This window comes from Peromyscus maniculatus, chromosome 11 (genome assembly GCF_049852395.1).
Source record: "Peromyscus maniculatus bairdii isolate BWxNUB_F1_BW_parent chromosome 11, HU_Pman_BW_mat_3.1, whole genome shotgun sequence".
NCBI lineage: Eukaryota > Metazoa > Chordata > Mammalia > Rodentia > Cricetidae > Peromyscus > Peromyscus maniculatus.
In genome coordinates this window covers 10,318,409-10,341,471 of record NC_134862.1, presented here as the reverse complement: position 1 = coordinate 10,341,471, position 23,063 = coordinate 10,318,409, and the positions used below count along the sequence as shown (strand labels likewise).

General features: G+C 39.9%; 1 protein-coding gene across 1 annotated transcript in view; it reads left to right on the top strand.

Moving 5' to 3' along the window:
• LOC102910446 (contactin-associated protein like 5-1) overlaps positions 1–23,063 on the top strand; it is a 925,656-nt gene that overhangs the window by 777,023 nt on the left and 125,570 nt on the right. Inside the window, exons 15-17 of the mRNA XM_076547182.1 lie at positions 7,558–7,685; positions 7,856–8,026; positions 15,188–15,406. Coding sequence (XP_076403297.1) covers positions 7,558–7,685; positions 7,856–8,026; positions 15,188–15,406 — 518 coding nt within the window. The remainder of the gene's footprint in view (positions 1–7,557; positions 7,686–7,855; positions 8,027–15,187; positions 15,407–23,063) is intronic.

Below are 23,063 nucleotides of genomic sequence, written 5' to 3'. Positions count from 1 at the left end.
GAGAGAACCTTTGTGCATGCAGACTGAGAAATATGAGAGCATATCAAAATCACTGCATAAGCACATTGGTGTTGTTATAGGAAGTGAAGGAATGGAACAAGGAAATGTCAGATGATGGAATATGTCTGGTGTGTGTGTGTGTGTGTGTGTGTGTGTGTGTGTGTGTGTGTAAAGACTAGAGGTCAATATCAAGTGTCATTCTTCAGGAGTTGTCTATCTTTATCTTGAGACTTTGTCTCTTATGAGAACCACGAGGAGGGTGTCAAGTAAACTATGCTAGTCAATCTGAAAATGCAAAGGATCTTCCTATCTCCATCTCCCCAATTCTAAAGTTGTGAACTTATGCCACCACACCTGGTATTTATTGCCTGCCTCAGTTTTGCTATACTTGTGCTACAAGCAGTTTCCTCATCAGCTATGGAATAAACCCCAGATCACTGAACTTCTTATAGAAATACCAGTGAGCTAATTTTACCAGCACAAAATTGTATCTGTGTTAGCCATAAGATCTGGTAGAATTTGAAAATGCATCTACCACTTCTCTACCTAACTCCAGTGTCTACTGAATTAAGGAAAGCACAAAACCAAAAAGAGCCCAAAAGACAAGCTTCTACCTTCCGTGCATGCATGGCTAACAGATCTGAGCTGGCTTTCCACATATTTAAATAGATTTGTCCAGGTCCTTATATTTCCACTAGTATCCCCAGTGCTCTGTGTGAATGTTAGAATCTTTAAGAACTTTAGTTCTTCAAGAACTAAAATTCTCCCAATTTCTGCTATTGTGTAAAGTTAATCATAAAGCAAAATTGGGTTGGTGGAAGAGTTTAATCCTTGATACATGCTAGACAGAGCTGTCAGTTAACAGTTCTGAGAGGTACTGCATGAACCATATATAATATTCACATCCCAGAAAACCTATCCTTGAGGTTCTGATGGTGATGGCATAGTGAATGTCATGTGACTCAGTGGCAGAACTGCTACTCCAGCTGAGTTAAAGGATTCTCTTAACTTCATCAAATCCTCAGCAGTGAGGATTCCAGAGGGGTTTTAGAGAATCTCTGCAATCACATGGAGAAGCATCCATCTTTCTTTTTGCTAAGTGAGGCTTCTCAGGGAGCCTTAGGCAAACCCTTCCACTGTTTGTGACTGATTCTTCTTTTCTCTATTACAATAGACCTTGGTGACTGAGCTCTTAGAGTCATATGTTCCAATGAGATCAAGTAACCTAGGAAAATGAGTGGGTATCATATGTTTGATGAAAGGGAGAAAGAGCTGAAAATAAGATGGAGATACATGGGAAGAAAAATGTCACTCAATTAGCATTTCTAGGAGAACCATTTTGATTAAAATTAAAGGAAGCCACAACTGGATAAATCAGTCAGGGGTACACTCAGCCCACGTATCAGTTGATGTTTGGTTCCTGGTCTACTACTCATACTAAAATGCACAGATATTCTGATCTTTCATATAAAGGGGCATAACATTTATATAGAATATGTACAGCCCTTCTGTCAATCATCATCAGATTATTGTATTGCCTCATATAAAGCTGATAGGCTTTAGTTTTACCATGTTGTTTAAAGAATATCGACAGGCTTGCCATTGCCTAGTAAAAAAACAAGTTTAAGTATTTTCTCTCTATAGTGGCTTTAGTTTGTGAATAAAGAACCTATGGAGAGAAGGGATATAGTGTCCTATGAAAATGATTATTCAAGGGTTTCTATAACAGTCAAACTCTAAATAGTAAAAAATATACTTTTTCTTTCATTTGTGGATCCTTGCTTTTTTTTTTTTTTTTTTTTTTTTTTTTTTTGGTTTTTCAAGACAGGGTTTCTCTGTGTAGCTTTGCGCCTTTCCTGGAACTCGCTTTGGAGATGGATCCTTGCTTTTTTATATATACATAAGATTTTGTGTGTGTGTGTGTGTGTGTGTGTGTGTGTGTGTGTGTGTGTGTGTGTGTTTGCGTAGAGTTTCACACATAATTATGAGTATGGGTGGGTGTTTTCATGTGTGTTTGTGTGAAGAACAAAGGATGAAGTTGGGTGTCCTCTGTTGTTCTTTGTCTCTTTTGTTTGTTGACCCAGGGTCTTTTTTACTAAACCTGGAAACTGGCTGACCAGTGACTCCATGGATCCTCCCGTCCTCTGGACTGCTAGGGTTACAGACTAATACAGGCATGTCATTTTTGAGGGATCTAAGCTCAAACTCTCATGTGTTTGTGATTAGCATGTTCACCTACTGAATCATCCAGCTCCCCAGACCACAAGGCAGAGTTTTCGGAAGCAGTTTGCTAGACCCCCGAGAGTGTGCAAGAAAACCCAGGGAACAGCATGGTCCTGAACGTGGTGTAGGGGAGTGTCAGGCTTTTCAGGGAGGAGAAAGTGACCATCAGAGAGGGAGGGAAGCATGGTTGTGTCACATGTTGAAGGTGGGGAGACACTGCAACGGGGCCTCCTGGGGACAGCCCTTAGCCTCAATTGTAAGTTTTCTTATCCAAATACCAGGACCAATAAAAGTGAAGCTCCCTTCAGAGAGAGCTTCCCCCCACTTCCTTCCTCACTGAGAGTGCAGAGGAGTTGGGGGTTCCTAGTTCTAGTCACTGCTTTTGCCCTTGGTGCACCTTTTGCAAAGCAGTGTTCCTGTCAGGGTGCCATCTGGAAAGGAGAGTCCGCTATTCTCATTTTTAAAGAACAGTATACTTTTAGGGAGTTGTTCTGTTTTCTTTTTTTATCATATGGAACCCTGGAGCCTTAACTTACTATGTACAGCTTAATTATGATATGATACTGCAGTCATGAATGATGACTAATGACTTCTCTTGGACAGACGTTTACCTCTGTTCTTTGGTGGATTAAATACAATTCAGACTTAACTGCTGCTGACTACATTGTTCCTCTCTGATATTATCAGAAGAAATCTCTACCAAGTTTTCCATATGCATTTTTGTTGTGAATTAATTTTCTAATCCCTTTCAAAAGTAGTTCTTAGTACCAGAGAGGTAATTCAGACAATAGAATTCACCACACAAGCATGAAACCTCAGCTTGATTCCCCAGTATCCAAGTAAAAAGCCAGCTAAAAAACCTAAAAAAAATATTTCCAGGCATGTTGTAAGCATGTGTAGCTCCAGTTCTGGACAGGTGGAGAGAGGTAAGTCCTAGGGCTCCGCCAGCCTACCTCATCAGAACAGTTTTTTGCTAATGTTTATCTGTTGCTCAATCTGATTTTTGCTTTGTTTTCGAACTTTCTCCCAGTGGGCACAAATTCTATGTGGTTAAGTAATTTGGGGAGCTGTTAGTCACTGGATTCTCATGTATGTCTGGCCTCAGCATCAAGTCGGCCCTTTCTGTTGGAGAGAGGTGTGCCTGTCCTCTGTGAGGCCACTGTGCTCTCGGTGTTCAAAGAGTGAGTGAGTGAAGGGGAGGCCTTGCTGAGGTGAGGATCAGGTCAGATGGGAGGTGGCAGTCTCCTCCTCAGTTCCTTCCCAATGCCATTTCTCTTGTTGTGCTTCCACAGCCCATGAAAAAGCACACAGCTTTTCTTCAGACAGTCCCAATGACTATGAATAAAAGTACAGAATTTTCATGATGCACAGGGCAAGAGCTAATCCTCCACCTTTGCACATCTACAGCACTGATACTGTGAGCTGATCATGTACTCAGCACATACAGTTTTTGTTAATTTTTTGGCTGAGAGCACTGTCATAGTCTGGATGCTAACTCTAATGAATCCCTAACTAAATTTTTATTATGGAACAGGATAATCAAATCCCACATTTGTCATCTGTTAATTAGAGACTCTAAATCATTCAGCTTCTTGGAGCTTCAGGTTCTGATTTTATTTTTAAAAATAGAGAAAGGTGGGGTCGTTATTTCTGGGGATTGCTAGCTGAGTTAGCAAATAATCTTCATATCTATCACATGTGGCATGTAGTCAGTTTCGAAAAAAACATGTCATTATTAATATTATTATTTTCTGTAATATTACAAAGTCTTTAATTAGAAGAGGCAACATTGGTTTATATAATGTTTTATATATAATTTATATAATATATTAAATTTATGTTTAATATATATGAAATAAAAGGGCTAAATCAAGAAAGAAACACCATGCCAGTGTAATGAAATTCCCTTCAACTCTCAAATTCTGGGTGGAATAATGAGATAACTCTGAAGTCTGAAATACTCCAAAATAGGGCTCCTGGTAAATTCACCATGCAGTGGGTGGACCTACTGGGTATGAATACAGCCCAAGAGCTGTGAGTCTGTAACTGAGGAGGCTGTAGTCTCCCACAGCATTGGCCAAGGTGACCCAGGTGTAATCTCAGGGAGTCAGTCTCGAAAATGATTGCAAATTAGTAAACTGAAACCCAATCAATTGAATTGTGTCGTGTGTGGAGAAAGCCAGTGTGTACAGATTGGGGATGGTCAACCAGAGACCAGCCTAGGACAGCTCAAGGACTCAGAGCTGTTACTTTGTGTGCAGCAATGTCCAGGGAAGACAGTGACCACATGGTGATACACCAGCTTCCAGCCAGGAGGAGCTGCTCTCTGCCAGTAGGACATCAGAGAGTGTGTTCACACACAAATGTGTTAATATTTGGGAATCCATTCTTGGTTTCACAGGCTGGTCATTCCATTTCATATCCTGGGTCCTGAGAAAAAGAATTTCAGAATGGTGCCATTTGCTGAACAAAGCTGGGATGTGAAAACAGAAATGACCAGCAGTGATAGAAGTTCTGTGGATGCCATCAGTGTTAGTCGGAGCATAAGCAGAGTAAATGATTAACTACTAGGTTGTGTGGCACACAACTGGGAATCAACATTTCTCAGATGCAGATGACTCTAGGTACATCTTTCTCTATTGCTGGTATAAACCAGTTATATTTACCAATGTGGCTGTTTGTTTTAGACATCATCTTTCTATAACCTAGAATTTCAGGAAAGACAGTTTCATTCAGGATGTACATTGGGTTGGACTAGGGGTATTGTCATAATTGATGTAAGGAGAACAAGTTCACTACGGAAAACACCATTCCTGGGGGAGGAATCCTGAATTCTTTTTATTGTTTAAAGTTTCCAGATAAAAATCATTCCTGATAATATGAATTACACTACTGAACCACATATAAATTTTCCTGTGGTTCTGGAAGAGCCTTTTTATACTTAGCATGCTTTTTATATATGCTAATATGCCGACCCAGGGGCAACAAGTAGATGTGGACAAGATGTCATGGAGTCTAAGGGGGGCCCGAGTCAGCATAATGGACAGACTTCAGAACCCAGCATGTGTAGCTGAAAAGCAAAAATGGGATGGAGTAGCTTGACACAGCATGTCCTGGTTTCTTCAGGGGAGAGTCTGGATTTTGTCTTTACTTCACTGGGTGTTTGAGTTCTACTTTACAATCTTTACTTGTGAACACTTTTGAACAAAAAGGCAAATCTATTCTTTCTGTGTGTGTAACATGCATAAGTGTGATTTTTAGCTGAAGCAAAGCTTTATCATTTGAATGACTTCTAAACAAAAGCACTCAAATTACAGATATTATATTATGTATTTCTTTATATTTTTAATGGGGCTGTATGGGAAGGGTTCAGATGAATATTTGGTTCCTTTATAACCTAGATAAATTATTAAGGGTTTTTCTCCAAATCTCATGAGCTCAATTCTAAATCTTAAAATTGAATTTTCCACATGTGCTATATAGCAAGAAATCTCCAATCCAGGATCATAGCTGGATGCCTATGAAATAAGTTGTCTTGCCCGAGGCCACAGAGTAGTTCAGGGACAAAGAAGAAAACTAAAGTGTCAGTCAGACCGATTCTGAGAATTTAATACAGACCAGACACTGTACCCAGCAGCTGTGAATCTTACTTAATCCTCTGCAAGCTGCTATTCAGATGTGCACTCAACACACCAAGTGTTTCCTAAAGGACATCACTCACCCAAACTACTAATGTGTGTCCTTAAACACAAGACAGATACCAGGGAGGCAAAACCATGACTTGGTTCCTGACCTTTCTATCATGTGATCCTGGGCAACAACTCAGTGCCTCCAAGCCACTTTCAACATTTGTAAACGGACATAGTGATGTACACTTCAGAGAAGAATTGTGGGGGCAAAGATTACACCTATCATTAATGAATTTCATTCTGGAAGTATTTGCACAGTCAATGGAAATTTATTTATTTGAGTTGAATTTGTACTATTATTTTTCAAACATTGTTTTTATTTAATTTTGAAAATGTCATATATGAACACTATGTACTTGGATGGCATCCATCCTCTATAGTACATTTTCTAGCTCCCCCTGGTATGTGTACGGGTATGTATACATATGTATGTGTATTTTTATTTGTGTCTAGGCTGGTGCATGTGTATGTGTATAAGTGCACATGTGGTGGCCAGAAACCAGCTTTTGTTGTGGGTACTGTAGAGTACATCTTATTTTTTGAGGCAAGGTCTCTTATTGGCCTGGACCTCACCAATTCAGCTAGGTTGGCTGGCAAGCAGGCCCCAGAGATCTGCCTGTCTCCACTTAACCAGGCTTATGATTACAATCAAGTGCAACAAGGGCAGGTTCTCTTGTGTAGGTTCATAAGATCCAGATTCGGGTCTCTATGCCCATACACCAAGCAGATCAGACTGTCTAAGTTATCTGCACAGCTCCACAATGCCAGATTCTTACTTCCAATTTTATGCTCTGCCTAGTGGTACCATCATCACCTTGATTCTGAAAGACAGCTTAAAAAGAAGGAAACATTGGCTTCCCCTATTCTTTTTAAATTTTCTTATTAAAAGAAAACTAGGGGCTGAAGAGATGGCTCAGAGGTTAAGAGCACTGACTGTTCTTCCAGAGGTCCTGAGTTCAATACCAGCACCCACATGGTGGCTCACAACCATCTATGAGATCTGGCACCCTCTTCTGTATACATAATAAATAAATAAAACTTTAAAAAAAAGAAAACTAGGAACTTTCTTATTTGCATAATTAACAAGAACAAAGCCAGAGCCATTAACCAGCAAGGTCTTTCTAAAGAACAAAGCAAAAAACAACCAATAACTATAAAGATTCATTTTAACACAACTTAAAAGGTGATAAGGAACATTCAAGCCTGATTAAAAGCTGTTGGCAGGTGGTTCAGCCAAGTCCTGTGAGTGATTTTTGAGAGGGAATTGTGGTATCCATTTTCAAATTAGGTCCTTAGATAGCAGATCTTCTTTTATAGGAAAGAGAAGTGATGTTTAATGTCACATTAACACTGCAGTGAGCCTTTGGGTCCTCTTGGCCACAATCAGCAGAATGAACTTGGTAAACTACCTGTGCTCCTGCAGGCACATTTAGGGAAGACATAAAATCCAGTGGTGTTTGGAAGCAGGCCATGGGTTCTGTAATTGGTATTCCAACAATTCGCATAGGCCTGGAGATGAAAGGCCTTCTGTTATGCTCCTCCTAACCCTAGGCAGGCTGCATCCAATCCAAGTGTCTTTACACAGATTCCCTAGATAATCTACATTTTATCCTTCTTTTTCCCCCCTTAAATTTATGTTTTTCAGGACAAAGGATACTGGTTTTCTTTCCTTCAAAGATCACTTGCCTGTAACTCAGATCATTATCACTGATACCAACAGATCAAACTCAGAAGCTGCTTGGAGAATTGGCCCTTTGCGTTGCTATGGTGACCGTGAGTACAACAACCCCCTTTCTCTGAATTACATGAACATAAGTCTTTTTGGTTTCTTTATCCCTTTTCCCTTCAGTGGCCTCCTAGTGTTGAAAATTCCACCCAAGCCCATTGCTTTCCTGTACCCAGTGGAAGCACACACCCACGCTGAAGGACTCTCTGCTTCGCAGGACACTACTGGAATGCCGTTGCCTTTTCTACTGAAGCTTCTTACCTCCACTTTCCTACCTTCCATGCGGAATTCAGCGCTGACATTTCCTTCTTTTTTAAAACCACCGCTTTATCTGGAGTTTTCCTAGAGAACCTTGGAATGAAAGACTTCATCCGACTTGAAATGAGCTGTAAGTGCCTTTGTTTATGAGTTCAATGTCAGTGGTCCACAGAGAAGGCTTCACTTTATCTTTGCCACCAGCCACCAGTACATACTATTAATGTTGAGCCAATGTAACCATTATCAGTAAAACTAGCACTGAAACTGTCAAATCTCTGCAAATTTGTTATGATTAATTATATTCTGTCAGCATTTGTCGGGTGGTTCTTCTGGATATGTGCATTCCAAAAGTATCTGTGTGTTACTATTGCCAACTCCATTCTCTATTAAGGCATGGCTATCTCTTACCTGTCCCTTTAAGTTTCCACACCTCAGGATTGCACTCTATGGGAAGCAAGGGTTCTCTTGATATTTGGGATCCACTTAACAATTGTATCCATGCTTCAGAAGTCATTTTTTATGTGCCGAGAAGACAGCTCAATCAGTAAAGAACCTGTGTGCAAGCATGAGGAGCTGAGTTCAGTTCCCCAGAACCCAAGTAACATAGCCAGGCATTCCCACGCCAGAAGAGGCACAGACAGGTGGAGCCCTGCAGCTCCTCCAGCAGAATTGCTGAGCTCTGGGTTCAGTGAGAGACTCTGTTCCACAAATGAGGTGGAGAATAATTGAGGAGGAACTTGGACATCCACCTCTGGCATGCCTGAGCACATCCTGACCAAGTAACTAACATACATACACACACACACACACACACACACACACACACACACACACACACACACACAATTTCTTATCTTTCACCAATAGGAGAGTATAACTAGTCAGTGATAATTCATGCCGAATTTCCAATTCTTTCTTACCAGTAGCACTGTATGTGTGGGGTTAGATGCACAATCTATACTTTTGGAATAGCCCTGCCCCCTATCTGTGGGATCTGTGCATTAATGATCATTAAGCCAAATGGACACAAGAGAAATATGGATGGAAAGACATTCTGCTGAAGGACAATGCATATCAGCATGCTAATAAGAATACATGAAAGCACAAAAGAAGAAAGAAATATAATGATTAATTAATTTTTATGAAAATAGAAAAACAACATTGTTTTAGTCTATTTCAGTAATAATAACTTCAAAAGTCTGTCCTTAAATTTGATTTTCTGCAAAGTTGTCAATGACTTCACTAAAGTTAATTTCCTGTACTTGTTTTTGTTCAAATGAAACTATATATTGTATTAGCGTATTTATCTTCTATTACATTTAAAAGAGAATATTTTTATTCATTTTCAATGAGATTGTTTTTCATATAAACTCAAATATTCAGAAGGTTTGGGAAGATTTTCAACAAAAGTGACAAGTTTGGTAAAGTAAATCATTTTTTTAAACTCCAATAATTATAACACTCTCCATATCTTTTTCTTTTAACCAGAATCAATTCTAGAGATTTCAAAATATCCAAGTAATCAAAAATCTTTGCAGCATTCATGAGAATTCACCATAGATTTTGCTCCTGTTAGGGAGAGACTGAACCAAACTGTCAAGGGTTTGCAGTAACTTGAGCTCTTCTGCTTCTTGTGCTGCCACTTGTGTTACTCTGTGTACATTTATGTTACATCAGAGGGGGAAGTGAACACACAGTGAAAAACTCTGTCTCAGAAAACAAGGCTTGGAGGAAATCCTGAGGAATGACACCAATAATCTCCCCTAGCCTCTCCATGCAGGGGCACACACGTGCTTCTGGGATCTTTAGACTAAGTGGTCTCCACTACCTGTACCCTGCCTTGCTCTTACTCTGCTCATGACCACAGCTTGCTTGAGCTTGTCCTTGAACATCACTCTACCTTGTCTAATTGGACATTTTCCGATAGTTTGAGTGAGGTGATTGACCATGTCACAGTGATTTAACTTCATGAGATACCCTTGAAAGCTAAGCAAACATCTTATCCTCAGATATTGAAAATTTGAGAGTTCCCCACAAGAAGACAAGTACATTTGCAGAAAGGCAGGGTGGAGGTTTTGTGTAGGTCTCCAGCACATGGGTGAGCTGCTAAGTGTTTCTTTTGCAGTTGCAGTCTACACACGGGAAAAGAGAGTGTCTCCATGTTACTTTTGGGAAGCTTTTGTGATTTTGGTGTAAAATAAAAATCCTTCATACCTAACTTGCTCAGACTCTGCAAAGCAGGTTGAATACCAACCATTCCATACTGTGGACATAATAACCTCAATGTAAAATTTAATAAAAAATCAGGCCCTGCAGCCTTTTCATTCATTAATCCTGTAGTCAATGTTTTGGTATATTATCACAAGATAATCATCAGTGATTGAGTTTTAATTACAGATCAGTGTCCATTTTTTTTTGTACTTTGTAGCAGTGCACTGTGCCTTTTTAAATTAAATTTAGTATTAAATTTATAAAAACACAGAAATAAAACCTGTAATATAATTGTTTGATGTTTACTGTCATTAGACTGTCAAGTATTAATTTCTAAAACACAGGCATTTTGTATTAAATATTTTTAAGTGTTAGACCTGAGAATGTGGATGTAGTTCAGTAACAAAGAGGACTAGCTAGCACACACAAGACCTTGAGTTCAGTCCCTACCAATAGAAACTAAATAAATACATAAACATAAAGTCAGCAAAATATAAGGCCTCATATTTCCTAAACTTCTCAATATTATTGTTGTTGCTACTGCTATGAAGGGGAAAACTGTAACAAAATATCAAAAACCTTACTCTTCATAGCTACAGATCCAGTAACATTACTCATTTAAGCAGATGGACTTTCCATGCTAAAGAGTTCACAGCAAGAAACCATGTAGACCAGCCCCTTGGAAAGGAAAGGTCCTTTAACAGATGCACTGACTCAGAGGAGACACAGTCCCATCCCTAGAGAGTTCTCCTCTTGGCTATCCAAACAGCAAGGTTGATATGTCCATTGGTAGTAAGTTGTCTAGCACAGAAGAGTACTATCCACATCTCTGATCTGGGCTAGGAGTTGAGGACACATGAATGCCTCTTTGTTAAGCTTTGAGCTGAGTAATGGAAAGACAGTGGAGAGTAGACACCAAAGGATTCCCTGTAGGGTACAGTGACACATTCTTGCAGTAGAGGTTGGGGAGAACATTTAGTGGCCTTTTCTAGGCTTCTTTGATCTTTGGAACCCTTGTGAGGCATTCCTCCTCTATAAGCTCTTCCTTTGACAATCTTCCCTCAACAGAGTGGTAAGTTCATGTGGTTTCTTTCATCTCTTAACTCCCCAGGAACTTGATCCGGCTTGATGAATACCATCCAAAGGCCCCTTAGATTTGTCTTGAACAATAAAGGAGTAAACAATGAGAAAATATCGATCATTTAAGAGGAATATTTAAGTGAGACATTTAAGTGGGACATTTATGATAGTATGAGAGTGTTACTGCATCCCAGTTTCCTATCCAGGGCCATGAGAATATGTGATTGCCTCTGTGCCATGCCACAAAGTCTGGAGGCAAGCCCATGTTGGCTTATGGTACCATCTGTTCATTCCTACTTTTTATATTCAACTGCATCTAGTTATCTCTATTATATATTCTAGCCATGATAGCCATGGGAGACTACATAGACTACAGGGTATTTGAGGTTGGAGGCAAGAGTTAAACATACAATCTCTACCCATGGCCACACAGATACCCAGGGTCAAGGCCACAAACTCTGGCCATGTTCATGTCTGAAATCCATGGTGCCACCAGAGCCATACCAATCTGGGTACTCTGTACTGCCACATGGGGCCATGGTGTCATCCAGGCTTGCATTGCTGCCAAGGGCCATGTCTAGATCCATATTCCTACTGAAGCTGGGGTCTGTGATCATGTCCACGGCCCATGTTGCCACAGGGGTTCATAGGAATAATGTATGTTGAAATATGAGGGTCATGTTGAGCTGACCCTGCCCCTCATTTGCTCTAGGGTAGCTGACCCTGCCTCTTTCTAGACACTACAACAAGAGAGCTGGTCTCACACACTTGGGAGAGCTGATCCCTTTTCTCACCATGGGCATAAAAGAGCTGGCCCCAATAACATGGGCCTATGAGAATGGGCTCTGCATTGTGGCTGGGGGGGGGGGTAGTGGTGGTCCCAGTGGCCCAGATCAAACAGTTCAGCTGCCACTCAGACCCACATCCTAGGCCTCAGGTTGGCCCAACCTAAGATGTACCCTATCTGTGACCTTCTGGAGTGCAGTAAAGGGACTGGTCCTGTGGAACTATATTCATAAGACCTCCATGACTTGGGGCAACAGGAGGATATCCAAGAGGTTTCGGTGAGAATCTAGTGATGCTAGTGTGCCAGAGGCCTTGAACTAGACCAATGAATCATTGCAATGAATGTTTTGTGGGTGGGGTTGAACAGACAAAAGAAGCACCCAGTGCCACTATGATGAATGAAGAAGTATTGGAAAGATGGAGGATCTAGTTATGTTTGCTGTTGTTTTGTTTTTAATTGATTGTGAGGGAGGATTTCTTTTGTGGGGAGGCTACAGGAGTGAGGGAAGGGCATGGAGGGACTGGGAGGTAAGTGGGACTGGAGAGCATGATGTGAAATTCCCAAAGAATCGATAAAGAATTATGTTATGAAAAAAAAAATGAAAGCTCTATAAGCATATTACCAGGATTTAAATCTTAGTTTTAGCCACTGTGCTAAATACTCCTGAAGAAAATACTTCTGTCTAACAAGTTTGTATTGAGGCCTTACTGAATTCAGTGACAGAAAATGCTATGCAATATGTCTGGCTTGTGTGATGCCCTTAATAAATATGAATGTTACTGCTAGTACTATTTTACTGATTCTTTAATGTCCAGAAGGAATGGTTTAAATATTATTTAACACAGGATGGAGGGCTGGAGTAAGTGAGCTTGCTCTACCCAAGCACAATGTTAGCACCTGGGTCTGTGATAAGTAAAAGTTTTTCTACAATAGTGTTTCTCAACATTTCTAATGCTTTGGCCCTTTAATGCAGTTCTCCTGTTATGGTGACCCTGAACCACAAAATTATTTTCCTTGCTACTCCATAACTGTAATTTTACTACTCTTATGAATCATAATGTAAATATTTGATATGCTGGATATCTGATGTGTGACCCTTGTGAAAGGGTCATTCAACCCCCAAAGGGGTCATGACCCACAAGTTGAGAACCACTGCTCTACAGCTTGCAGACTATTTGAAGAGACAGTCAGATTGTATGGTACAGGTGATGCATGGTATAGCTATGGTCAGTAGAGACAAGAAGCCCAATTTGGTGAAAGAATTGGGCAAGGACAGCAGAGCATCAAGTCTCCTAAAAAGGCATGCTGTCTGATGGTAACCTAATACTTTTAAACTAACCATGCAGTGAGAATTTTACCAAAATATTTAATATTTCTCCTACATATTCCCATGAATCTTTGTCCTGTATACATAGAGAATGATATGTGTGAAAGCCAGTCAACTCTCAATAAATGTTTGATTTTGACATGAGCAGATTTTCAAGATGGAACTAGTGATGTAAATAAGAAATATATATGGGCAGTGGTAGTATATGCCTCTAATCCTAGTACTGGGGAGTCAAAAGCAGGTGGATCTCTGTGAGCCTGGTCTACAAAACAAGGTCCAGGACAACCAGGGCTACACAGAGAAACACTGTATGGACAAACAACCAAAAAAGAAAAAGAAAGAAAGAAAGAGAGAGAGAGAAAGAGAGAAGAGAAGAGAAGAAGAAGAAGAAGAAGAAGAAGAAGAAGAAGAAGAAGAAGAAGAAGAAGAAGAAGAAGAAGAAGAAGAAGAAGAAGAAGAAGAAGAAACTGAGGCTAAAGAGAGGGCTCAATGGCTAATTGCACTTGCTATTCTTACAGAAGATCCATGTTCAGTTAACAGCACCTCTGTGGTCATTCCAGCCATGTATAATGACAGTTTCAGGGGATCCATCACCCTTTCTGGCTTCTTTCCCTATCAGACATGCATGTGGTGTATAGACATACAATTAGGTAAAGCATATATATAAAATAAATATATATCTAAAGCAATTAAAACAGAAGCAGAAAAGAGAAACCAGGTCAGGGAGAATGAATGATTTAGCTATCAAGTGGAGCATGAGGACCCTCAGAGCACACATTAAAAAATCAGGTGTGGTGGCATATGCTTGAAATCCCACTATTGAGAGAAAGATCTAGATTCCCTGAATCTGGCTTGTTAGTCAGCCTAGCCCCATCAGTCAGCACCATTACAATCTCTGGCCTCTGAGGTATTATGACCATGCTCTCCAGCATCCCTCTTCCAGATTCCATCCCTACTGTCACCAATACATCACCACAGTCACCATGAGTATCATCACCATCACCAGGACCAGCACCATTGCTATCTTCATTATGACCATCATTTTAATATCATCAGTATTATTGTTAGTGGATGGCTGCCAATTGATTTCCATAATATATTGTTAAAAGAGATGGAGAGAGTCCTGGATAGTAACTAACATGGAGGGTTCTGAGTAATTTAAGGCTGTGCCATTTTCAATGTTATTGCCCTGGACAAGCAACTGACATTTTCAAAGTCATCTTAATATTTTAAGATACATTTTTATTTATGTGTATATGTCTATGTGGGTATTTACACATGTATCCAGGTACCTCTGGAGGCCAGAGAACAATCATATCCCTGGAGCTGGAGTTTTGGGCAGTTATGGGCTACCCCATCTGAACATTAGGAAACTGAGCTCTGATTCTCTGCAAGAGCGGCAAGTGCTCTTACCTGTTGAGCCTTTTCTCCAGCCTGATTTCGGGATTTTTGGATATTGAAATATGAGTGCTTGAATCACAGGCATTGACTAAATATCCTGGCAAATGGTACTGTTGTTCTAAGGACATAGGTCTCCTTTCTATAGCTTGGAGATACTTAGCCAACCACTTGTGTACAGTAGAACATAGGTAAAACCACGGTAGACCAAGAAAACCCAGAGCTTCAGCAGAGATTAATTGGCACAGGTCCCTGCTTCTTGTATTGAACAACTAGGAATGACTGATGTGGGCAGGGTGTAGAAGACATACATTCTTAGTTTTTAGCAGTTGATACTGCTGATGGTGATCCCAGTGTTCCCAGGAATTCAGAGATGTCCTCTCCACATTGTCAGAGACTTATAATTCCTTTCCCTAAACATCCTGAACATGCCTGTGTCTGTAACACACTGACAATGGCCTCCAACCTTCTTTCTTGTTTGGCTGCAGCTGCTTCTGAGGTCACATTCGCCATTGATGTTGGGAACGGCCCTGTCGAGCTCCTTGTCCAGTCTCCTTCTCCTCTGAATGACAACCAATGGCATTATATCCGGGCTGAGAGGAACCTCAAGGAGACCTCCCTGCAGGTGGATAACCTTCCACAGAGTACAAGGGAGACCTCAGAGGAAGGCCATTTCCGGCTTCAGCTGAATAGTCAGTTGTTTGTAGGTAGGATATATCATACTGCATACTTTGTGCTAAACACCTACAAGATAGCTATGTACCCTAGCTCAAGGAAAATTCTTAATATTTTTATAGCTATAAAATGAAATATGTTATTATTTTTTACTCTTAAATTTTATAAATTTATAAATTTATTCTAGCTTCATAGATCATCACAATAAAGTTTATGCTACTCCTTCACAAACTTAGGGGCTATCTCAGACTGTTTTGGTACTATTTCTCCTTGTGTATGTTATTTTCAGACATCTATAGAATTTTATGTTTTGGGTCATTGTAATAAAAATTTACAGCACAGGCATAGAGATTCCAGTCCATCACGCTTCTTAGCAATTCCCAACTCCTGATAAATATTGTTAAAAGTGTGATCAAATAGTTTAACTAAACTAAAGAACTTCAGTTTCAGGAGTAAAAATTATGGAGTGCTGCCGGTTTCATGTCAACATGGCACTAGCTAGAGACACTTGAAAGAGGGACTCTCAATTGAGAAAATGTCTCCATATATTTTGCCTATAAGGGAGTCTGTAGAGCCTTTACTTAATTAGTGATTTATGTGAGGGGTACCAGCTATTGTTCATAGTTCCATCGGTGGGCTGGTGGTCCTGGATTCTATAAGACATCAAGCTGAGCAGGCCATGTAAGGCACAGCAGTATGCAGCCCCTCCATGGCTTCTAAATCAGCTCCTGCTTTCAGGTTCTTGCCCTGCTTGATGTCTTCCCATGACTTCCTTTGATAATGGACTGTGATATTCAAGTATAAGCAAAATAAGCCTTGTCCTCTCCATGTTGCTTTTGGTCACAGCAACAGAAACCCTAGCTAATGTAAGATGGTACTCACTCCCTCAGTGAAACTCAGCATTAGCACCAATATTATCTCTGAATAGGTTGCCACTGACAGTGGTGAGAGTGGAGAGATTCAGAAGTCATGGAATGAATTTGTTCCTTCTTTTATTTCACTATCTCGTCCTCCATTCTTCCTCCCTCATTTCACCCATCAATAGTCACAGAGGTGCTAACTCTATTCGGGCACCATTGTGAGATAGTGCGGATAGAATATGAACTAAGAAAAGTCACTGCTTTTCAAGGTGCTGGTGTGTGGGTGGGGGCATGTGTGTGACAGTGGGTGTGAATTGTGTGTGCATGTATATGTGTATGTATGTATGTGTATGAGTGTGTGTCATGCAGTATGTATGTGTATAGAGAGAAAGAGGGGGACAGACAGACAGACAGATGGAGAGGGAGAGGAGGGGGAATATTTTAGATATGCTAGTCTAGTACTGATTTTGTTTTTGCACTGTTTTCTATCAACATTCACACTGTATAGCTCACAACCAGCTATGTATAGCTCCTTGTGTATGTTATTTTCAGACATCTATAGAATTTTATGTTTTGGGTCATTGTAATAAAAATTTACAGCACAGGCATAGAGATTCCAGTCCATCACGCTTCTTAGCAATTCCCAACTCCTGATAAATATTGTTAAAAGTGTGATCAAATAGTTTAACTAAACTAAAGAACTTCAGTTTCAGGAGTAAAAATTATGGAGTGCTGCCGGTTTCATGTCAACATGGCACTAGCTAGAGACACTTGAAAGAGGGACTCTCAATTGAGCCCTCCATGTATATTTCTTATTTGCTTTCTTTATATGTGGGCTAATGTAATTTTTAAATCTGAAAATATTACCACTTAAAACATTATTGCTTAAGGAAAAGAGATACTAGAATTTGAGATCATCAGACTTTGATTTCATCATCCACCATACATGTATCTTCATTAACTGTGTTTTATACATCCAGCAGAATCTAATATCAAGTGATTTAAAAACCTTCTTATGATTATAAGTCTTTTCCTTAATTAATAACTCCTGTAAGTAATATGATTTACTGCTGAAAGAATTTAAATTTATTTTGCTGTTTTAGTTCTATTTAAACATCACATTTTATTTCTTGGAGGAGTTTGCTACTCATCAAGATTTAATATCTTCTTTTTGGTGGAATCAGTTCAAGTATTTTACAATTTTCATAAATTATACTCCATGTGAAAGTCTAATTTATCTTCAGGCAGTATTTATGAATCTTTCTAGTTGAAGCAGGATCTAAAGATGGAGGATTGGCTTTTTACACAATCAAAGCTCCCCAACTATCACAAGAATAGAGACGAGGTGAACTTTGTGTAATTTAAAATGGAAGAGGCAGCAGTCTTTTGTGACAAATTTTATCACCACACATTTAAAATGGTCACAAATTCAGTGAGTTATGCAAGCATGTGAATAGCACTGGATGAAGCATCTTGATAGAGTTGTAGCCCAGGTCAGTCGAGGAGCAAGCTCACTTCTGTTATGCTTCTCTCCAGTGAGTCCCATTTCAGAAATTACTGTGCTTTACTGAATTTAACTTCATGAAATTGAAAAAGGGGAAACATTCTGTTATAGGTCATATTTGTCTGTTGATTTATGCCTCACTCTTTAGCATTCAGTGACAGGTATGTTGGCAAAGGTCATCGGGCCAAAGGCAGTTGAAGACCCAACATTCCATTTTTTGTGTAATTCATGGTCAGTGAATGAATGAATGAAAGTTTTGCTTAGTCACTGCCCTAGTTTCCTGTCTAGTTGCTGTGATGAAATTTTCTAACAGAAGCAACAGGAAAGAAAGGCCTCATTCAGTTTATAGTTCTAGGTTAGAATCCATCACTAAGAAAGAAGAGGCAAGAACCTGAAGTAACTCTTTACATCCATAGTCAAGTACAGAGAGAATGAATACATGCATGTTTATTCTCAGTTTAGCTCCTCCTCTTTTATATAGTCTAGGACCTAAAACCAAAGGATAGTACCACCTACTTTTATGTTAGGTCCTAACACAGGAATTAACTTAATCAAGATTATCCCTCAAAGACATGCCCACAGTCCACTCCAATAAAAAATTCCCTCATTGTGAATCATTTAACAGGTGATTCTGTATTGTATTAAATTGGCAAAATTAACCATCATAGTTATATTAGCCTAAATAAAGAACTGTGTCCTCCATCACTCAGAAATGTGGAGACATTAGATGCTTATCTATGGCAGGTACCAAAGGATGCCATTATTGGAGTGTGTGTCTTGATTGGGATAGATTGAGTATGACATCATTTAAGTATCAATATGGATATGCCTGTCCATATACCTTTAGCCATGGGAGGATTTTTAAATCAAACTAGAGTCGCCAGCAGGATTTTGATCACGGGATCTCTTCTGTGATCATGAGTACTTTCTGTGTACCAGACACAGGCTGCATCCTTTAAAACAGGACATACTTCTGGCACTGCCCTGGTTATTTCATTGTGACAGCATAAAAAGTGTTGATCAGTGACTCATTGTTGGATAGATTTCCAGAATCAATATTGTAACTCAACACTGTTTGTCACAATGATAGTTAGGGATATTTGCAACAAAGCTATGTTGCCCAGTGCATTGATTGAGCAGAAGATAAGAAATTTTATAGGATGTAGCTTTAAAAATGTGATATATAGCTGAGGTACAGTCTCACCATTTGTGAGTTTTATGTATGTATATATGTGCGTGGTTTGAATGCATGTTTGCACATGCATGAGCATATTTGTTTGTGGTCATATGTATAAATGTAGAGGCAAGAGGTTGATATAAAAATATTCCTTGATAGCTTTCTACTTCATTTCTGAGTGAAGGTGTTTTGCTGAAGCCCTGCTTTGGCTGATGTGGGAAAGCCAGCCGCCCCCTTGAGCATGCTGCCTTTGTCTCCCAAGTGATGGGATTACAAGTGCCACCAAAACACACCTCCCAGCTGTTGTGTGAGTGCTGGAGGTCTGAACTTCTGTACTCATCCACATGCTGTTAGTATTCTGGATGAGACCTTGGTAGAGAAATAGCTGGCATAAATATGTGATTGTCCTTTGCCATAGAATGGAAATGAAGTTCAGGACTGACAGAACCACTCCCTGCATGTCTCATGCCTGAGTGCATAGCACAGCAAAGGAAGAGTCTCACTTTTCCCACTTGGGTGTGGCATCTTCCCATGTCTGCTGCAGATATACAGCAGACATTTGTGTAGATGAGCCCATGAGCCTCGCTTTCTGTTGGTACCTCCTTTGCCTCTTTCTTTCGTTTGTACACATGCTTGATGCAGCTGGTCACATTGCAACCCTAGTCAGGAAGCAGAGGCAATGTATGCTGGTGCTTAGCTCTCTGTCTCTGTCCCTGTTTCTGTCTTTCCCTCCCTTCCTTCCTCCCCCCTCCCTCCTTTTTTTTATTCAGTCCAGGAAAACAGCCAATGGAATGGTGCCACCGACATTTAGGGTGGGTCTTCCCACCTCAATTGATCTGAAATAGAAACTCCCTCATATACATGCCTGAGACGTGTCTCTTATGGAATTCTAGATCCGTCACATTAATGATTAAGCTTTCCATGACAGATGTTAAGCTTCTGTAGGCTATTGACTGGCTTTAGGCACAGTAGTTCACATAGGAATTAAATGGCTGAATCCTCAAGCAAGGAAGAAAAGAGGGGAGGAAAGAAAGGAGTAGGGTGAAGTAAGAAGGGAAAAGGAGAGAGAAAGAGATATGATCAGATGAAGCATAAAAACAGGAAAACATTAACATAATAATTTTTGTTAAATCAGAGCTGTTTGGCCCACTCAGTGCTGGCACTGAAGGAGGTAAAGAGGAGAACTTGGGAAAATGGAGACTCCTGTGCTTGTGCAGGGTTGGAGAGGGCACATACATAAGGCACTTCTTTGGAGACAGGGAAGATTTCTCAAGTGCTTTTCTAAGTCAGGTTTAGCATTCTGAGCTACAAGAACTGATTCACACTTAATCCAAGGAACCACCATCCTAATGAACTCACCTGATACCAGGGCCAACTGAGATATGATATACCAAATTGCTTCTCAATACACCATCTAATCAATACTCTTTGTTGTCAGAAAGATTGATGTCATGCACTAAAAGGATAAATGGGTGTGTATGTGCTTCTTGGAACCAGAAATAATGTAAAAGAGAAGCAGAAGAAAGTAGATTCTCTTTGTTGTGGCATTAACCTCAATTTTTCAGCATGATAGCTTAGCTCACTGACTCAGGGCTGGGAGTCCTCTGTACTGTTGCCTGTCAGCAGATCCTATTCAACCCCAGCCCAGCCATGCAAAATTTTTTTGAGTTTTGACGCTAGCCAAGGTAATCTTTTTTAAGTTGATATCTTTACTGTTCAGAGTGAAGGGCAGAAACACCACTTCCTTTTTCATTGAGAATTTAATGAACTTAGTGGAATGAGTAATATAACTCTAGCATGCTTGACATGGGTAACAAAATTAGTTTGATTATCTATGAACTTGTAGATTAAGACTGAGACGATAAAGAAAGGCTGAAAACCACTTTAAGAATAAAGCTATCTTTCCACTCTCCTAACTGTATAGTAAATTATTGTGTGAATTTCCCCCTGGAGATGTGAACAACTATGTATTCACTCTAAAAAGAACAAACATTACAAAACAAAGAAGCAATTCCCCTAAAGTATAACTTACTGAGACAGTGAATTTACTGGTTTCTTTTATGATTATAAATGAGGTTTGCTCACAGGAACATGGGTGGCTCAGGTAGCTGTCTCACTGACAGCTCCCTGTAGCCTGGAAGATGACTCATAAAAGCTGCATCCCTCAAGATTCCTGAACCACTTACTGGAATCTTGGTGGGATGGGGGGATCTTAAAGCATATCCTGTTCCAACAACTGTTATTAGTTATATAACTGTGGTGGAATATTACTTTTAGATGTCTTACATTCACTTATGCTGGCAATATTTGTTTAATGATGCAAAGATGTGTTACATTTTCTTATGTTACATTTTTTAACTCTGAAAAGCTGTGTTACTTTGCCTGCCTAAAACACCTGATTGGTCTATTAAAGGGCTGAACAGCCAATAGCAAGGCAGGAGAGAGAGAGAAGCAGGGCTGACAGGCAGAGAGAATAAATAGGAGAATTCTAGGCTTAAGAGAAGAAGGGGAGGAATGAGAAAGGAGAAGGAGAAGAGGATGCCAGGGACCAGCCACCCAGCCACACATTCAGCCCCAGAGTAAGAAGTAAAGAAAGATATATATAGAATAAAGAAAGGTAAAAAGCTCAGAGGCAAAATGTAGTTAAAAAGAAATGGGATAACTTAAGTTAGAAAAACTGGCTAGAAACAAGCCAAGCTAAGGCTGGACATTCATAAGTAAGAACAAGTCTCCATGTATTTATTTGGGAGTTGTATATGGGCCCCCAAAGAGTAAAAAGTAAAGCTACATATAACCAATTCCCAGGACCCATGTGGTAGAAGGAGAGAGTGGACTCTTACAACATGTCCTCTAATAGTGTGTGTACATGTCTCTGTGTGTATATACATGTATGTGTGTACATGTATTTGTGTTTTCTCTGTGTGCATATTTGTGTTGTCTCTTTTTCATGTACATGTATGTGTGCATGTACACTTGTGTTGTCTCTGTGTATACATGCACATGTATGTGTAGATGTGTGTTTGTGTGTGGTCTATGTGTGTGTTTATGTGTATGTGTTTCTATATGTGAATGTGTCCATGGATGTGCACACACGCACGAGTGTGTGTGTGTGTGTGTGTGTGTGTGTGTTTTGTGTTGATATGTATCTTCTTAAAATTATCCAACATGTGGTCTGGTCTGTACATTCCTCATAATAAAAAGAATCTGTTCTTTAGATTTTTTTCTCTCTTATAAAACCAAAACCCAGGCTATAAAAGTATAATTTCAGTTCACTGTGCAAGGAACTTGCACAGTGCCTTGTGTCATGGTGCTCTCTCAGCATCTAGAAGGGCATGAGCTTCTAGTTTGGGGAAAATTTTACATTGAGAAGTGCATTTTTACCAGAGAAATTATCCCAGCCACCCTGTCTTCATTTATAAATTTGTTGTCTAAGCCACATAGGCAAGAACATGTGCAATAGATCTTGCATTTACCATCTCTGCTAGGAGAAAAATGACACCAAGAAGATATATGAAGAGTTATTCAAATCCATGAAGGGGGGTGACTACAGAGCAGGAGAAACAGAACCCAGTGTGAGGCTCCATAAATCCTCCCCTCTTTATTGCATATAACCCCCAGAAAAGAAATAATGAGCCTTCCTTTGTGATCGGCTTGTGTGTGCCATTGATTTATCTTGTGGTTAAAGGAGACTTACTCACCGAAATTGAAACAGACAACATAGTGCAATTGAGGTTTGGCCTCTTGGCCTGCATTCTTATCAGAATTGGAAGCAAACTCATTTTTTTTTATTATTTCAGAATAAAAGAGTAGCCTTGTATCTCAGGAATGTTCTTTTTTATTCTTTGGGCTCAAGCAGTGATTCAAGTGTGTTTATTGGTCTGGTTACCTGGTATCTTAGTTGCTTTCCTATTTCTGTGATAAGACACCATGCCCAAGAAAATGCTTAGATTGCACTCATGGTTACAGAGGGTAGACTCTGTGACAATCATGATGTGGAGCAGGGCAACAGCCAGGCACTCATGGCACTGGGGCAATAGAGAGAGCTTGCATCCTGATATATAAGTATGAGACAGAGAGAGATACAACGGGGATAGCATAGGCTTTTGAAATCTCAAAGCCAGTCCCAAATGACACACCACCTCCAACAA